Source organism: Propithecus coquereli, unplaced genomic scaffold, assembly GCF_000956105.1.
Source record: "Propithecus coquereli isolate 6110/MARCELLA unplaced genomic scaffold, Pcoq_1.0 Scaffold57, whole genome shotgun sequence".
NCBI classification, from domain to species: domain Eukaryota; kingdom Metazoa; phylum Chordata; class Mammalia; order Primates; family Indriidae; genus Propithecus; species Propithecus coquereli.
Window position 1 is genome coordinate 7,841,237 of NW_012151618.1, and position 19,628 is coordinate 7,860,864.

At 44.6% G+C, this 19,628-nt stretch overlaps 1 protein-coding gene across 2 annotated transcripts in view; it reads right to left on the bottom strand.

Moving 5' to 3' along the window:
- The window catches only part of MYO1E (myosin IE), a 200,360-nt gene that overhangs the window by 33,723 nt on the left and 147,009 nt on the right, over positions 1-19,628 (bottom strand). For both annotated transcript variants that reach the window (XM_012658061.1, XM_012658062.1), the window contains 5 exons: positions 16,059-16,157; positions 8,664-8,808; positions 4,743-4,857; positions 4,358-4,527; positions 2,477-2,622 (listed from right to left, as the gene is read on the bottom strand). In XM_012658061.1, coding sequence (XP_012513515.1) covers positions 2,477-2,622; positions 4,358-4,527; positions 4,743-4,857; positions 8,664-8,808; positions 16,059-16,157 — 675 coding nt within the window. The remainder of the gene's footprint in view (positions 1-2,476; positions 2,623-4,357; positions 4,528-4,742; positions 4,858-8,663; positions 8,809-16,058; positions 16,158-19,628) is intronic.

Here is a 19,628-nt window from a genome sequence, read left to right on the forward strand (position 1 = left end):
TGATATTATTTTATCCTTAGATAGTTCAGTGTGTATCATTAAAAGGTAAAGTCTCGTTCTATAACATTAACCACAGTGCCATTATCACACCTAAAGAAATGAACAATAAATCCTTCACGTCCAATATTTAGTCATGCTCACCTTTCCCATGTTGTCTTGTGTTTTCAAATGGTTGCTTTGTTTGGATAGGCAGCTGCATGTATGGACATTAGTTAAGTTAAAAGAGTTAGAGATGAGCTGAAAGATCAAGCTAACAGGACTCTGATAAGTCTTAACTAGAGGAGGCATCTGGTGATATCATTTCAGCCAATAGCCAACTAGTAGGTCTCATAAATCCTTAGGAACACATACAGATGTTGAAGTAAAAGACAACAGTTAAAATCTTTCCGTGTGCCGGTGTTGAAGGGCTTTGCGAACACACACACACACACACACACACACACACACACACTCAGTAGTCTGGTACCACTAATTTCCACTCTGGGTTCCATTCTGCAGACACCATCAGCCCTCTGGTTGCTTTCCTAACGTGGTTTCCGATTTCTGGCCTCCCTCAGCGTATAAAGGAAACGAGAGAACAACATTCATCTTGGTAAGTACAAGGCTCAGCAACTGCCATATGCAGACATCACAAGTTAAATGACTCAGAGTCTCTCTCTGTTTCTTTGGAGTCAGAAAAAACCATTTTATTACATCCTCCAAAAAGGGAAGGCCACAAGGAAGCAAACTTCCAGACCATGAATGCTAAAGAAGAAGAAAAAGAAGCCGATTTTACCACAAGACTTTGTATCCCCAGAGGCTGTCAGAGAAGGAAAATAAAAGGAACAGGAGAAGCAATGTGAGTGTGAACAGTCCATGTTCGAAAAGCCCAAGGACTTAGCAACAAGACAGTAAGTGTCGGTGCTCGCTACGAATGAAGCTGGGTTAGGATTATTTGTTATGGCCCCACGAGCACTCCCCTGGCGGGCTGAGGAACTGCAGACAGACCTGGGCCGTAACAACAGAAAGAACGATCATCACTCTCAGAACAATGACCACGCGTGCCCTAGAGCCGCGATTCCCTGGCCGTCAGCCACAGCTACTGTCAGTCAAGTGTCCACAGCACGTTCCACCCAACCCCGCGTCGCCCAGGTCCAGCAGGTGTCCAGGCAAGGACAAAACAAAAAGAGGCTTCCTGTTGGGCTCCTTGTAACCCCCAAGGGCCCAGCTCAGGTTGTGACCCAGCCAGGAAGCTGGATGTTTAAGAAGACCTTCTGAAAACCAGTCGGCGCCTAGAGCTTTTCCTTGGAACCCGGGGCGCTGAGACCTCCCTGAGGTGGGGCTGCAAAAAGGATACCAGGGGACTCATTTGCTTAGAAATGTCACCACATCCTGGGCTGGCATGTTTCAAACACTTAACCTCACTGCACTGCCTGGCCCTTTATCCAGGAAAATTAGGAACAGATAGAATCAGAAACCACAGAGGCACAGGCAAGAATGGACACAACTAGAAATCTGCTTTGGATTATCACCCTGGAGCCGGGATTTCCAGCCTGGCAGGTCGGACGCCTGAGCACATAAATCCCCTGCTTTTTCCTGAGTGCAGCAGTTTTGTCCTCTGTGCAGAATACGAATTTAGAGAGATGCCCCAGTTCCATGTTCACATGTGATCGGAACATCTCTACCTTAATGCGAAGGCAGCCGATGCTTCTCTGACAAAGGCAGCATTAGCCCCAGAGAGGCCCAGGTCGGCTACCCGGCCCAGGGGGGCCTTTCTTCCTCTGTTCTCAGTCTTCCGTGGATGGGGAGGATTTGCTCTCAGCAGAGGAACTTAGTCTAGGAGCTCTTAGCACGAGGTCTTTGGGAGGTCTCCTCATGCACAGGAGCCCCTCTGCGAAAAGGAGGCCGGAGTGCCACCAGGGAGGGCAGGGCCCTGCTGAGGACGGGCAGGTGCGGCCAACGCCAGCTGCCCGTGAACCCGGAGCTGCAGGAGCATTTAGTGATGACTCTGGCACCACCGATGACGGAGACCAAATTGTACTCCCCAAACAAGTCCTAAGGAGGACCCAGAGAAACTTCCCTGCTAGGACACCTCTGACTAACTTGCACTGCTGAGATGGGTCAGGTTTTCAAACTGGGTGAGGCGGGCAGGGACACGGGGCTCTGAACCCTTGGCTCCACTTCAATAGGAGAAATTATTCTCTGATGTGTTCCATAGACTAGGTTTATTTCTAAAATTTTATGGAGACAATAGAGCTCAATATCCCTGGATTAGGGGAGCTGTCCAGAAGGCCACTTCTCCTTGGTGTCTTACTCCTGTCGTGTCAGGCCTCCCCGAGACCAGAGTTCAGGTCTCCTTAGGGAAGAAGGATTCTCTTCATCACGATTTTGACGGCTAGAGAGCCCCACCCGGCCTTCCCCGGGCTGTGTTTGGAAGAGAGGATGGTGACGTCCAGGAGAGACGAGGCAGTCCTGCCCCTGCCCCTTTGCCACTCACCTGAGGGACACGGACAAGATCCGCTCCATCTCGATTCTCCGCTTCAGGACTTCTTTCACAAGGCCTTTGTCGGGGCCCTGTTTGACCTTTTCCCGTCCGATTAAGTACAGGCACTTGGGGGTAAGAAGCAGGTCTCGCTTTACACCCTGCAAGGAGAGGAGCTTTAAGAAGGTGGACAGACCTGGTCAAAGGGACAAGTGTCCACTCAAGGGCCACTGTTACCAGGACACACGGAAGCCGCAGACCTTCACTACCATTCCACGTATCATCTCACCAGGCCCCGTGAGAGCGAAAGAGGGCGCTGTTACTGATCGTTAGGTGGACATATATGAAAATGCTGATGCTTGACTCTTTTTTGACTTACAAAACGGCAAACTCATATGGATCCACCTGAGGGGTCAGGATAACAAAGGGATAGTCACCAACACATAGGGTGACCTTATCAGTGATCCGTTGGACCACATTTCTCAAACAGGGGTCCCTTATGTGTCAGCATATGTTTTCATGGGAGTCCATGGAATTTAAAATAAAAATATATCAATTATATATATCGAAATAAAAATTGATATATTTTTATTTTAATGACACTTCTTAATAATCTAATATAAACGTACTTTGGAATGTATGGACAACCACACTATAACCAAGCACTGCTGTGAGACCTAAGCACCCATGTTTGCATTCAAAACTGCCACCATAGCAGTTGGTGCTATATTCAGGTTGCAAGGAGTGCTTTGGTTTAAGCAAAACAACATCACCCTTCTTGGTAAATTACTGTTACTTATTTCATTAATTTTTTTTCCTGACCAAAGCAAAACAAAAAAAGCTCTTAATGGTTCCATGAGCTTCTGAGGTTTCAACTTTCCCTATTAGGGTCAAGATTATATCAGACAAAAGCAAGTGTCTAAGGGAGGAGATAAAAAAAAAAAATCAGCTGTTCTTCCAGTGGCGGCAATATGACACATAGTCATTCGCTTAGGGCAAATGGGTGAGAATACTTGGCAATTTTACTTGATATTCTGAATCCTTTGACTCAACAATCCACTTCCATCAATTTATTCTGACACTATCAGGAGACAAATGCATAAAGATATGTGAAAAGATGCTCACTGCAGTTATGATAGAAAAATGAAGAAAAATAGAAACTCATTAAGAATTGATTAATGAGAAATTGGTTTAAAAAAAGCATGTGTTGAATGCAATACTATGCAGCTATACAAAATTTATATCGATACATCTATTAATATGTAAAGTTCTCCTTAGCATTATTTTAAAAAAATAAAATTCAGTACATAAAATGGCATGTAATATATATCTTACTTTTTATAAAACTAAATATGTAAATATATGTCCATATAAAAAAGTTCTGAAGGATATACACAGAATGTTAACAATGATTGTTTCTGGGCATAAGTGGCTATTTTTCTTTTGGCTTATCTGTATTTTCTAAATTTTTTGACAATGAACATGTTCTGCTTTGATAACAACAAAAGCCAAATTACAAGTTTTTTTTTTTTTAAAAAAAACAAGGGCCAGGCGCGGTGGCTCACGCCTATAATCCTAGCACTCCGGGAGGCTGAGGCAGGAGGATTGCTTGAGGCCAGGAGTTTGAGACCAGCCTTAGCAAGACTGAGACCTTGTCTTTACAAAAAATAGAAAAATTAGCCAGGCGTGGTGGCCTGTATCCATAGCCCCAGCTACTAGGGAGGCTGAGGCAGGAGGCAAACTTGAGCCCAGGAGCTGGAGGTTGCAGTGAGCTATGATGATGGCTGCCACTAAACTCCAGACTGGGCAACAGAGCAAGACCCTGTCTCCAATAAATAAAAAATAAAACTAAGGAATCTATGTGTTGACTCTCAGAGGCCAGCAGTCAGCGTGTACCTTGAACCTCCTGTCGTACTTGATGACCGTGTCTGCAAAGTCGATCTTCTCCCTCTTGCCCACAAACTGCTGGAGTTCCGGGTGCTCCTCCATCCCAATGTAATCCCCAATGAAGTTCCTGTTAATGCTGTTTCTCCTTCTCTCCTTCTTGTTCAACAAGAGGTCTGAGGCTATTATTCCCAAGAAGGTAGCGATGGAAGAAGGATCAGTCACCCAAAAAAAGGAGGAAAATACTTAGTGCGGAAACACATTAAGAAACTCTAAATGATGCAAGACTTTTAGCATATGACATTTTATGCAAAATAAAATGGAACTCGTGACTTCATTTAAGCTCAAACTTACTCTAGAGATTTGCTAAACGAATGAATCAAAATTACTTAAATACCTTCTTCTCTCATTTGCACGTATTTCTTCCGGGCCACGAATTTCCTCCATGATTTCTGTATCACTCGAGCGTACCCATCATACTTCCTCTCTCTCATCTCTTCTAGAAGAAATAGCTGTGCATGTGGAGAAGACAAGCGTGAGCCAATCCACGCAACCCGAACATCGCTTTTTCTGTTGTTCTTTTAAGGCTGCTCAGTTTAGTCAAGGACACACAGAGAAGCAGCTTCTCAGGTTCATGAACACATAGGCAGAAGGATCCCTATGGCATGCTGTTTATTATCACTACATAATTTGCATCTGTACATTTTTTCTTTTAATGAAAACCAATGGGAAATAGCTGGATCTGAGTGTATTGAGTTGGGCCTTAATCGTGGTCTCTGCCCTGCCTTGCTCACAGTCTCTGTGAGAATCAAACGAGTGATTCAGCATTTGTCCACTTAGTTCCCACCCCTTGCTGCAAAGAGGACAGTAGGTGGCTGGGTCAAGGAGCCGGGGAGGCTGCTGCCGTGGTGAAGGGGTGGCCCTGCAGCATGCAGCCTCTTCGTGGAATTTTCCAGCTTCTGCAGAAGCAGAGCTTGTTCTGCTGTGGAAAGAGGGCTGTCCTACTTTCAGTTCCACGGAAGGATAGACTTCCTGCCTCGTGGGATTCTCCAAGGAGTCCCAGAGCACAGGGTAACAACCGCAGCGACTGCAGCGGGACTTGAGATGCGCTAGTGAGGGACTCAATTCACTGCGAAGGGTGGGGAGGCAATTTTAACCGTGAATGCTGATTGCTGCACCTCACACAGCCAGGCTTTGGAATAATGAGGACGACGGCGGGTAGCTGCAGCGTACTGAGTGCCCGCTGCGGGTCAGCGGCCATTCCAGATGATGTCCATACACTATTTCATGCAACACCTCAACAACGACACGAGCCACATACGTCTGTTATCTCCATTTTACAGATGAGAATACTGGCGCTAAGCCTGGGTGCCCTGGAAGTGAACCCAGGTCTTTCAGGCTCGGCCAGGCTCCTCCTCGTTTTGACACACAAATCTTTCCTGTAATCTGCATTTGATCAACTTGTAAAATGGTAAGAAACTTTCCCATCCACCTTGGAAGTGGTTTACATGACTCTCTAGGAAAAAAAATAAAATGGACCAATAAAAACCCAAAGTAAAGATGATGAATAGTCACTGCAAAAATGTTGCAGAAGTAAACGAGCAAATGTGGTTTGAAGACAGCTGGGCTTGATTTATTGTCTCTGTTTGTCGGAGTGTATGCTTAGGAGCCAGACCTGGCCCCTCCTGCCACCCAACTCTCCTCCTCCTCACAGCCCCAGCTGTGCAGAAACAACACCTCAAACTCCAAATACCAAGGGAGGGGCCCCTTAATTCCCCAGCCTTTGGTGCCATATGCAATAGGCATAAGGAGCAGATCTCTAACCCCAAAATGGAATACAAGGTTTAGCAACTGGACAGAATGTTTAAAATCTGAGCCAGGCAGGATGGCTCGTGCCTGTAATCCCAGCACTTTGGGAGGCTGACGTGGGAGGATCACCTGAGGCCAGGAGTTTGAGACCAGCCTGGGCAACATAGCGAGACCCTGTCTCTACAGGAAAATAAAACGATAAATTAGCCAGGTGTGGTGGTGCATGCCTGTAGTCCCAGCTACTCGGGAGGCTGAGTAGGGAGGATTGCTAGAGCCCTAGAGTTTGAGGCTGCTGTGAGCTGTGATCGCACCATTGCACTCCAGCCTGGATGACAGAGCGAGACCCTCTCTAAAAACGAATAAATAAAATCAAATCTGAGCCCTGTGGTCTCCTGTTGTAAGAATGTTCATTGATGTTTCTTATCTTGTGTGTTGGGCTTCTGAGTAAGTCTTGTTTCCTTCTTCTTTCCCAGAACTATTTTGGGAGTGTCACAGAAAATATACCGTGACTCAGAGAAAGGACGAAGAGGCAAACAGTTCCCAGCTTCCTATGGATAATTCCAAAGATTTGTTGGGCTTTAGATGTCTTTCCAAAAGCCCAGAGGGTTAGAAATCAGGGAGGTTCAAGAGAAAAGAACGAAAAGCCAAAAAACATGGACACATATAACACAAAACAAAATAAACCCCTTGGTGTGCGATGTCTGATGTGGGTTCTTAAAGCAAATAGGTGATTTCGTATACTCAACATATTTACTATAAAAGTTAAGGCAAAATCACAAGGTAGATTTTAAAAATCAACTTTTGTAAAGGTATTTGTATATCAGGGCTCGATGTGGATGGATGAGGTTGGGGGGCAGGGGAGAGCATGGAGGTGATGGTGTGCGTGTGTGTGCATGTATGTGTTTGCATGTGTTCACCTGTTCACGTGTGCACGTGTGTACGTGTGTAGAAAGATGGGGGGAAACAGAGTCAGATGATGGTAATAAAGCAACTGAGAGGAAGGCAAGGAAAAGAAAAACCAAAAATAAATCTTGGTTTTAGATATAACCCCCCAAAGCTCAACTGAATCAGAAAAAAAAGTATTAAAATTATTGAGGCTGTTTTGATTATATATGAAAACTTAGCAAGTCGAAAAGTAAAAGCGGGTATAAAACAACCGAGGGGGTTCTGCACTGTAGTGATAAATCACTCCATCCCGTTTTAGAAAGAACAGGAACTGTTCTGTGGGTTGCTTAATGGCGAATGACACAACATTTTCATTTTATATTTGGAAATGAAATTCCTGTGAAGCTACAAATAACTCACAGTGGAAAAACGCTACCACAAACTTTTCATAAATGGGTTCTATGTGTGCTGCTTATTTATTTAACAATCGTTATGGTTCACAAAGCCATTCAGCGACAGCCACTATCTGCAGTCCCAGGCTGATCCTACGAGGCAGAGGGCAGTCACTGTGGGCCGGTCTTAGAGGACAAGAAACTAACTTGGAAACCAGGTTTGCCCGAAGTCAAGTGTTTCCAATTTTATTGACGCTGTGAGTTCCCATATAATTTCCCCTTGGTCTGGTGACTAATTTTGCAGAGTTCACCACTGACTCCTGAAATGGAACCCTGTGATGGTTACGGGAACCTCACGAAATGACGGTGCTGAACCTCAGCTCCAGCAATTTCTCCAGCTTAAAAAGTAACATCTTTATCCCACAGCCCTGGGGTTACCTGGGCAGAGGAGCAGGAGGGCTTAGCTGAATTCTTGCTCAAATGCACAACTTTCTACAGGCACTCGCTCCACTCACCATGACCACGCCCTCGCCAGCAGAGATAAGGAAGTTTCTCCGAACTAATCTGTGGAGGTCTAAGAAGTCTGTGAATTGTAAAACCCGCTCGTGAATGCCTTACTGTGTTCTATAAGCCCAGAGACTTCTCCTCCCTCCTACTCTCACCCTCAGAGTCCTTTCCAGGCGCCCTCGTGGTCTTCAAGGTACGATCCTGGGAATTCCCACCCGGGGACTCTGCTCCCTCTTCAAGGAGGAGACCTGAGCTGTGCGTAACAGGTTTAGTGTCACCTAGATGAGGATATAGATTTACCCAAGCCTCCTCTGTGTGACAAAGGAGTCCCTTTTTAGCTTAGACACTCTAAATAAATGTTGAGCACTCTCTGTACCAGGCTCTGGGTATATAAAGGCAGACAAAACAGAGAGTTCCAGCCCTCAGAAAGACCCCCATGTGGAAGAGGGAGAGAGACAGCAAGTGAGAAAAGAAACCACCCTGTGATGACCTGTTTCACACCTGCAGGAAAGGGAGAGCGGGTGGTGACAGGCTACGAGGGCACAGGGTCGTGGGGCTACGAGGAACAGGGGTGTGGGGCAGTCCTATTTGGACTGGGAGGCAAGGGAAGGCTTCGTCGAGGAGACGACATTGAAGGCAAGAAGCAAAGGATGAGAAAAGAAGCCAGCTGGGAGGTGGGGCACGGCAGGGAGGGGACAGAGGGGAGAAGCCTGCCGAGCACTCACAGATTCGGGGGCTTTGATGAACACTTTGCTCCTGCCCAGCTGGAACTGGTCGCTGTCCATGTTGACGGACTGCAGCAGGTGCAGGACGCCTTGCTTCTCGTCGCCTTGCCACGAGGGCCAGGTGGCCTTGGTCAGGATGGCATACCTGTGAGCACACAGGGGAGAGGAAGGTCAGACTCAGATGGACCAACTGGGCTTTCTTTTTTTTTGGTACAGGTATATATATGTTTTCTTTTTATCTCAAAATATTAAGGGGTACAAGTGTTTTAGGTTACATGGATCGTTTCTGAATGCTTGAGTCCTGGCTATAGGTGTGCCCGTCACCCAAATAGTGCTCACGGTACCCATTAGGTTGGTTTATTCCCCTCCCCATCTCTCCCCGCCCCTCCAGCTGTTTTCCAATGCTTTTTACTTCCTCTGTGCACCCCCTGGACTTTCTGCTGGGGTCCTGCTGGGCTCTTGCTGGGGTGCTGCCTGTCCCTTTACACTGTTCAAAGGCTTAGGCGTGGACCTCGAGGACTGGAACAATCCTCCAAGTCCACGATGCCCACCCGGAGGGGCCTCCCGCTCCCTCCCTTTCGTGCCATTTCCATGTTAATGCCCTGGTGAAAATCTGTTTTCCCTTCCTAGCATCATCTAAAAATAGCATTGCGGAAGGTCACCAGTGACGCTCTTCAGGCAAAATCCGATGGTCTTTTCTCAATCATACTCTCCCCTGATTTCTTTGGAGCATTTAACAATGAATGCAGAGTTTCACAAAGCTTCCTATAAGCAGCTGTTATTACGACTATGCATCTACTTTCATCTTTGAAATTCTGTGCATCTTGAGTCACATGGCCCTTGTGGTCTGCTCCCTGGTGGTTCTCCTACCTCATCTCTTCTGCTCTCCCCTGGCTTGCTGTGCTCTTTAGGGGATGGCCTCTTCTCCATGCACACTAACCTCCTTCCCTCCTCAGAGCCTTTGCTCACACTGTTCCCTCTACCTGGTGTGCTGTTCTCCGATCTCTTCGCTTGGCTGGCTTCTCCTCAGTGGTGATTCACCTTCAGTGACACTTCCAGATGGACCTTCTTGGACCACCCAATCAAACACTGCTCCCCTGTTATCTTCTCTTATAGCAAGTAATATTTTTCCTTCAGAGCATGTACCACAATTTGTAACTATATTCATGTTTGTGTTTAGTTAATTTATGCCTCCCCCACGAGGACAAGAGCTCCAAGAGAGTGGACGCCACATCCGCATGGTTCATACTGTACATTCAGCACTTAAACGATGCCAGGCACACAGCTGCAATAACTAATATTCATGGCCAACATTTGTGGAGTGCTCTCTGCAGCTGGTGCTACGATTGCTGCTTTAGATATATAGGATCCCATTTTACTCTTACGACGACTCGATCAGGTTAGCTTTCCAGTTTTCAGAGTAGGAAGCAGAGGCAAATAGAGATTTGCCCAAGGCTGTGTAGCTAGTAAGTGTCAGAGCTGGGATTTGAACCCCTATCTGTCTCTGTAATCATGGCACTGTTTCATAAGCTATGAACTGACTTATATGTATTAATAAATAATTCCTTTAAAGATTATATAGTCTATTGCACATGCCTATGTTAGAAACATTATTAAGTCAGAGGCCGATATAATGGAGGAGACAGAAGTACATTGCAGTTGTCAAATAGGGAAGAAACATCAGAGAAGGAGTGTGTGGGTGTGAGTTGGAGGGCGTGGCCCGTGTGCCCGCGCAGCTAGGGCACAGGGAATAGGGGCCCAGGCCTTGAGAGAAGCCAGGACCCTACTTTGTTTCCAGAACTACTATCAGGATTAGACTGGTTTATGGCGGCCCAGGGAGAAGGCAACCTTGAGTGGCCCTGCCTTCAGGATACAGGACTCCCACCCGGCCAGCTGGCTGGGACTCAGGTGATTCTAGGAGCCCTCCGTGCTCCCCGACACCCCCCAAATCCACAAATCTTGCCTAGTAACATCATAAATTTCCTGGAGAAGTAAATCCTAATTAGAGATAAAAAGCTTAAAAATAAAAATGCCTACCTGAAGCCACATGTTAGCATGAATAAATTTCACATGTGGTATAAATGAAGTTAATTAAACAAATTAAGTCACTTGTAAATGACTGACAGCAGAGCCTTTCTAGATGTGATTGGGGGAGTTGGTGAACACATAGGAAGGTACTGGTCCTCTAACTGGACAAGGGAGAAAAGTTCATGGAGGGTAGGAGTGAGAAAGAAAGACTAGATCTTCAAGGTGACAGGTTTCTAAAAGTGCAATTTTGCCTGGCTTGATCTAACCAAAATTATCAACCCAAATACCTTTATTGTGCACCCGCAGATAGGTCTCTATTGTAATTCACATTTTTTCCCTATAAAAATCATGCTGCATTTCTCTCATTTGATTTTTTTTTTTTATAGTAAGGAACTTTGCAGACTTTCTCTCCCTTATCCTGCCAGGGCCTGCAGCAGTGAGGGAACACACGGGCATTGCCGGGTGCTTCCTTTGCTCCCACGAAGCCTGATGCATCCTCACCCCACCCTTTGGGATCCCACTGGAGAGGCTGGGGCACAATTCCAGCTCAATGCTCTCCCAGTAAGTCCAACCCATTCACTCTATCTTTCTCTAGAATATCCCGGCGGGAACAGGTTGCACAAGGCAACGGTGCCCCTGCCTAATTGGTGCCCGTGATAACTTTGGAGGCAGTGACAATAGCTAATACTCCTTTCATCAGGTATTTTCAGTTTAAAACTCAAATATGCCAATATTTCCTCTCAAAGCCTATGTGCTGGCTGTTCTCTTCTGCCTGGAATTCTCTTCCCTGCCCTTAGACTCGTAGGTTCCTTGTTTATCTCTTGATTGCTGATCCAATATTTCCTTCTCCGAGGAAATGCAGCTCAGACCCCAGTGACTCGCAGCTGCTGTCACATGGGGTTAAGTATGTTTCTGACCTCCAAGCACATAAAGACCCTGGCAGCCAGTGGGACACTCTACCCACTCCACTTCCCTGGGCTTCCTGTTCTCTCTTCTCTCTCGGCTGTGGTGTGAAATGCCTTTCCTGGCAAGGCACCCCTTCGCCACACCCACATTCTGGGAGGCTGAGTCAAGGTCATAGGAAGAGAATGCTTGTGAGGAAGTTCGAATTGTGCCACAAGATAAACTTTGCAAATCTCTTATGTTTCCACCCCACTTTTCTTCCTGAGGATCAGAATCCATACTTGGGTTTATTTCTCCCAACTACAGTAAGAAACACACATTGCCTAGCCCAGAGAGGTGTTTTCTGGAGAATTGAAAGATAGTTTCCAAGATTCAACGTGGCTGCCATTTCTAACAGTTTTTTAACACTTTTTGAAGGCATGAAAGTTGTAGTGGGAAGATGGTGAAAAACGGTTCTTCCTACTACTGCTTAAAGTAGTGCAGGATTTACTTCGAGAGCACATGGCCCAGCGGTGGAGGAATTAAGGCATCTTTTTGATTTTTGCCCTCTAATAAATAGTCAAGAGGGATGGTTTTGATAAATATAAAGGATTTTCCAGAGAGGAAATGAACACACACTAAACACATAAACTATTTTCTAAGCCACCACTGTGCTCTAGGAGTGTCTGAGTCATTGCTCTGTTTAGGCCTGTGAGCTTCCTTTCTAGGGAGGGTGTATAATACATGCATATGTGGATAGTTGTGCTGGGTATTAATATATCCTTTCCTTTCAGGCTTTTACTTTCTCTTTCCCACTTGGCAGCCTCTGGGTGGACACCTAGAAAGAAAATTTATAAACAAAGTCTTTCCTCTCAGCCTTGGAGAGACTAGAGGTATGAATGAGATGGTTCAATTACTTACAGGGCAATACAGGATGAGATAGTCAGCGGCAGACTCTGGATGAATTCTGCCCAACCAGGATCCCAGACTCAAAAACCTTATGGAAAATGGTGTTGTCTCTGGAGAAATATTCCCTACTGATGGACATATCTGGACTTCAAGCCACTTTTGAGTGGACTGCTTCAATAACAGTTTGAAATACAGTGTGGGGGACTGAAAATGTACTTTCTATTGAAAAATAAATTTCCTTCCAAACTTTATTTTGAGTCTCCTCCCAGTATTCTCAAACCAAGAGATATATGACAATAAAAAAAGCCCACTTTTTTATACGATAAGGCTATTTGTCTTTTCTGAAAGGAAAAGTCCACAGTGGGAGAGCTAAGAAGGGAGGCACTCAAGGACAGAATCACTTCAATGAAAGGGGCATAAGGGGCATAACAGATTTCACTAACTGTCTACTCAGTGTGAAACACAGCATGAAGTACTGTGAGCTGGCATGGCACTTGGAAAGATCTGAATAATCAACAAGGTCATTTCACAGCTCCTTGAAGGAGCTGCTGCAAACAAGCATCACAGCCTGCTCGGGGTCCCTTAGACCCTAAAAGGAGTGCATGACCTTCCTGCTCTCCCAGGACTGCACAACTCACAGCATTGCAGATGCAAGTCTGGTTGGTTTTTTAAATAGTGTAGGAAGGAAGGAGGTCTTTCAGAATTAGTTTCTTAAAAAAAAAAAAAAAAAAAAAAAGATTAAATTTAAAAAGGTCTGATCAATTCTTATTTTCTTTTTCTTTTTTTGGAGACAGGGTCTCACTCTTACCCAGGCTGGAGTGCAGTGGTATGATCACAGCTCACTATAACCTTGAACTCCTGGGTTCAAGTGATCCTCTTGCCTCAGCCTCCCCAGTGGCTGGGACTACAGGTGTGCCACCACCATTCCTGCTAGTTTTTCTTATTTTTTGTAGACACAGGCTCTTACTATGTTGACCAGGCCGGTATCAAACTCCTGGCCTAAACCGCCCAAAATGCTAGGACTATACAGGTGTGTGCCACCACACTCAGCCACAGTTTTTAATAGTAATGCCTATCAGAGAGAATTTGCGAATATTAAATAGAGAGACTTTAAGTACATGAAAGATAGTGAAGGAGGATAAAATTACAAATGCTTTGGAACTGTTGAGGGCAAGCCTTACTAAATTAGAGAAATATAGAGGAAATACTTTTTCATTCACTATTTTTTATATTTGACTTTTTTCCTCTTAATTAAAAAAGGATATTTCTCCCCTCTCCAAAAAAAGTCAGTTTTGCAAAAAAAAAACTTTAAGCCAGTGCTTCTCAGCTGACTGTGCCTCCCAGGGAACATTAGGCAATGTCTGGATATACTGTTGGTTGTCACAACTTGGGGGGGAGGGCGCACTGCTGGCATTTAGTGGGTGGAGGCCAAGAAGGCTGCTAAGTACCCTACAACACACAGGACAGCCCCTCACAGCAAAGGGTCATCCAGCCTGTAATATCAATAGCTGAGTGTGAGAAACCCTGTTCTAAGCTAGTGTTACACCGATCTGTTTAAGGAAGATCAAAATCTTATAACTAACATCTCAGTTTGTCCGCAAATGGATGATGCTATAGTGATGCAAAAGCTCTACAAATTCATTTTGTCAACTTCCTAAATACTTCTTTCATATAGTCTTGCTTACACTAAAGTTGTATTGGCCCCTTTGATTCAGAGAAGAATGAGGGTGAATTTGATTCCTAGTCTAACTCACCTGCAAAAGTACTGGGAAACTTGAATGGGTGGGGACTGAGTTAACGAGGCTTTATTGTATGGAATGATTGGCCCTTTTTAAAAACCTGTAAATGGTGGGTCAGCTGTCCTAACCTCATGGCACAAGAAACAGCAGCCCTAAAGGAAAAACTCTTATTACAAGTTTTGAATTTCAGCTGGGCACAGTGGCTCACACCTGTACTGGGGAGGCTGAAGTGGGAGGATCACTTGAGTGCAGGAGTTGAAGGCTGCAGTGAGCTAGGATCACGCCACTGTATTCCAGCCTGGGCAACAGACTGAGTGAGACCCCAGTATCTAAAAAAATGCACTAGATTTCAAAGACAGTAATTAACCTCCTCACTTTGCTAGTTCTTTGTTTCAGAAAATTTGAATTAAAAAAAATCCTTACATCCTGCCAGGATGTCACACACCAGGAAGACATAATTGTTTTCTGATTAAAATGCTAAATTTAGCTTCCTCCTTCTTTTTCTTCTTCTTTTTAATTTTTCAGCTTTCCTCTTCTTAAAAGGAAATTAACTAGAAAATACAGTGGAACTCCATGGAATCATTAGAGAAGTTAGAGTGATGTAATATTTTAAGGACACTAAATTTTATCCTTTTCAAAAACAACACAAAATGAGAACAATTTAAGTATAGGTCCTGCCAAATACATTTTACAGGAAATATAAAAATCAGTTTAAATTTATACATGGGTTGTATAAAAAATTCTGAGGTTAAATATTTTAAGCTTATTTTCTTAAGTGGGTCAAATATTTTTCTGAAATTGTCTTCATATTGTTAATTTACTCAGTCAAGTTTAACCTCAGCCCTTCCTGTGTCACAGTTATCATAAATTCTTGAACTTACATGTTGCACTAAACAGACAGCCTACTGAACACTTGTGGCTACTGATTTATTACACAATAAATCATAGCAAAGTGAATTCTACTACAACTCAATAACGAAAAGATAAAATGTCCAATAAAAAAATGGGCAAAGGACCTGAGCAGACATTTCTCCAAAGAGGAAATACAAATGGCTAATATCAGATGCTCAATATCAGCTGCCATCTGGGAAATGCAGATCAAAATCACAATGAGACACTGCTTCACATCCACTAGGACGGTTAGACAATAGCTTATGTTGGCAAGGATTTGGATAAAGTAGAACCCTCAGATGCTGCTGATGGGAATGGAAGATGGAGCAGCCACTTCAGAAAACCATCTGGCAGCTCCTCAAAAAGGTTAAACATAGAGTTACCACATGATCCAGCAATTCCATTTTTAGGTATATACCCGCAAGAAATGAAACCATATGAACACACAAAACTTGTACACAAATTTTCAGAGCAGCACTATTCCCAACATCCAAAGAGTGGAAACAACTGATGCCTATCAACGGGTGAATGAACAAGTAAAGTGTGGTATATGCACACCGTGGAATAGTATTGTGCGACAAGTAGGGACGCAGAGCAGACACGTAACAACATGAGTGAATCTTACGTTCAGTGAAAAGCCAGTCACAAAGGACACACATACGACTCTATTTGCATGAAAAGCCCAGCACAGGCAAATCTATACAGACGGAAAGTGGATTAGTGACTGCAGGGGGCTGGGGAGAATTGGGGGCTGACAGCAAAGAGGACCAAGGCTTATTTCAGAGTAAGAAAATGTTCTAAAATTAATTGCGATGGACACACAACTCTGCGAATATGTGAAAAGCCACTGAATTGTAGACTTGAAGGGGGTGAATTGCATAGTGTGTGGATTATAGCTCAATAAATCTGTTTAATAAAAAAAGGTCCAGAATCACCATGTCATTACCTCTGCAGGAATTTTTGGAAGACACGCCGATAGGCATAGCCAGCTCTTCTCACGCGAATGTTTTCCTTCAGACCCAGATACTCTACTTGATGCTTTACCCTGCAAAGGAGAGAATGGGGCCCGGACATTACTGGGTAATCCTTTTGCCTAAAATTCTTACCAACAATTCCTCCCCTCCCGAACCCTCCATTCCAGGCTGCAGGGAAACATGTGAAAAAGACTACAATTTCTAATGTTCGCACAGTGAGCTAACCTCTCAGATTATATAATACTAATTTAAAAATATTTTATTGAAACACAGCAATTACACAACAGGGCATCACATATCTCTTTCAAAGCGTAACAGCAAAACAAAAACCCATATACCTATCACCCAGATTATGAACGAAAATATTGGTTTTTCAAAAGGCTAAAGGAAAGAAGTTTTAACTTTTGACTTAAATGATACTAGAGCTGCTTTTGTTATTGAACTTCAATTTAATATTGATTCTAGACTTAATGGGACCACACTTCTAGGCTTTTCTAATACAAGTTAAGAAAGGGTGTAGAAAACTATTAATTTTAAATGCCTATGCTAAAAATGGTCTAAAAATATATCTCCACGATAGTTTTAGTTGGTTTTTGAATAATAGTAAACATCTAGTGAAGTATTTTGGAGAATGGTTACAGAGAACTATTAGATTGATGTTCTCGCACATAAAGATTTTCATATCAGGAAAAAAGGCCCCTGCCCCACACCTTAGAGACACTGGTTTGGTAGGTCTGGCAGGGCTGGGGCAGAGCAGGGAAACGTGCTCTGTGAAGACCCACCCCTTGCTGAGAAGCACAGGGTCCCGGACGCTGAGAGACAGATTCTGGACACTCGACTCTGATCGTCCACTCTGGGGAGATAAACAGGGCCTGGGCTGGGTACTGTACCGGCAGGCTGAACAAAGACACTTAGAGACATGATAGTTGTGGAAAATTAGAAATAAAAAGTAAACTCTCTCTCTCACTTGAAGACGAGATGTCAGAATTGTTCTGCAGTAGGAAGGAAGCCCCTCATGCTCCCCATTCGGTATGTTTGGGGTTATCTGCGCTAATGATGGGTTCCAAAGAATGGGCTTTTCCTGATCTGCTGTGCTGAAAGGCAATTAGTAGCATCCACGTTACAGTTTCGTCCAGGGTCTCGACAGCTGTCTGCCCAGCAAGGCTCTCCTGAAAACCATCATTTCCAACTAAGCCTCATACTTGCTGATGTCTACGTGCCAGTCATACATGGTCTCTACGCAAGGTGCTGGGGAAACCAAAAAAGGACAGTGCTACAATTCCTCCTGGAGCCCACGCAGACAACACAAGGGTTCCAGTGCCAGGTGCATGGCATACCCCTGGCTCTGCCATTATGCAATTTCCCTGTGCCTCAGTTTCCTTTCCTATAAAATGGGGATGGTGACATGAATTCTAAATTTCTAGGTGGGTACCTTCTAAATAAAGCACTTAGTTCCCGGCATGAGTGATATAAACATGTTATTATTCTAATATATTCCCAGTTACAATAAGTAAACCAAGGCAGGGGAATAGTAAAGAAAATGGATTTTCACAGCAGGAGGATTCTCAGAAGCAGTGCTATGTGCCTGGGCCTGGAAGGATGAGTTGAATCCAGTAGGTGCAATGGAGGAGAAGCAGAGGGCCCCACGAAAGCAAAGGCACAAGGATGGGAAAGGCCAGGGTAGCAGGGTGGCAGGGTGACAAAGGAAGCTCGAAGAGGGGTGCAGGCTTGACTGTGATGGGAGGGGTGAGGTCACACAGTGAGGGCTGTTTGAAAGTCTCCAGTTTGATGGGTCTTACTAGAGCCAACATCCAGAAATGGTGATTCCTTCAACCTTCAAGATAATTACCTCTTAAAAACCCTTTATATGAGAGAAATATCCACATTTGCCAGGAAAAGCCAGAGAGAGAGAGAGAGAGAGAGAGAGAGTATCATTCAGGAAAATAGTTAATTTTCCTCCAAATCTAAAACCCATCACTGGCCTTTTCTCTAGTAAGAAAAATACACATGAGGTTGCCCATTTCAGGTATTTGCTTATTTTAAAGTACTTTTCATAAACACTGGCTTCACTCCAAGCTTTTGAGGTAGGGAATGCATCACCCACTAATTCAATCAGAAAAGTTCCTTTCCCATGAATCACATAGGGAAGAATATTCCTCATGTTAAAACACTGTTTCATTCCTTATAACAATCAGTCTAGCAAATCCTGTTAAAAATATTTAAAATTTCATGTCGTCAAAGGGACCCAGGTTGGTTTTTGCTTTTTCCTGGAGCACCGTCCCCTCCTCAGTAGCCATTGGCCACACAATGCCCAGTTGTTCCCTCAGCTGTGCCAACTCCACCTCTCGGGAGGAGCCCTCTCCAAGTCTGTCCTCGGCCATTAACTCAAGTAGGTCAAGGCTCGAGAACTCTGTGAGGGCAGCAACTCAGAATCCAGGGCAAGCAACTTTGCCAGCAACCAAACAAAAACACATTTGCAACAGGAAAAGAAAAAAACCCACACCCTTTACACTTGTGGAATGAGTAACCCTCTCCACCAAGAACTTCAATGGAGCGTGTAATCCCTGCCAGCGAAGCACGCTGCCCTTCCACGGACCCCAACGCTCCACGCTCACGATGGAGTGAAACCATCTGTCGCACAATAAACCTGAACCAAGATCAAGGGTGGAATCCCAGAAAGCGATCCTACTGGAAAGAAAAATCGACACTTGACCGGCTAACACCTTGAACTTTTTCAAACCAGTTTACCCGAATGCATGTCATAAGTTCTTTGCTGCAATTCAAATAAGAAAAGTCATTAAAAAAACAAAAAAAGGAAACCCTATCTTCCTGTGAGGACTTACCACATAAAATGTACCACTATTTTAAATTTCTCCACTTTCTGATATTCCAATGAATCAGTTTGGATTTTACGAGAAGGTAGCATCGGGGTTGGGGAACTTCCAAGCAGAATTCGGCTACTGGCAAATTTCTGTATTAGAGGAGCTTTGAGCGGAGCAACCGACTTGGGGTAGAGGAGGACGTGCTGGGGAGGTACTGCATTTGTAGGGCAAGCAGGGTGTCTTCATTTAAGATTATTTGCTGGGAAGGGCTGGGGAAGGGGAGGGGGAAGAGTTTGAAATGGGGCAGGGTGGGCTAAGACACCCCTTTGCAATACCTCTGCTTCCAAGATTTATTGCTGAGGTTGCCTGTGACACCACTTTTGCACTGTTTGTGAACTTGTGCACACGTGCATGGCTGGGGTGTGCACGGGTGGGTATGTGTGAGGGGGAGTACAAAAGTGACAGAGACAGAGGCAGACTGACAGCCATGGGGGAGAAGGTCTGGAAGCCTCCATTCTGCCACGCGGAAGGAGACCCTATTCTAGACTGACACTCTCAGTGTAAAGAGGAAGAGACTGAGGGCCAAGGAGATAAAGTGTCTTGTTCTAGCTACTTATTGAAGGGCTAGCACAGGGGACGGTTCTTCCAAATCCCGGTCCAGCCCTTTGCTCTAGATCAGTGGCTCTCAAGGTGCAACGCCTGGGCTGTCATCACCGGCAT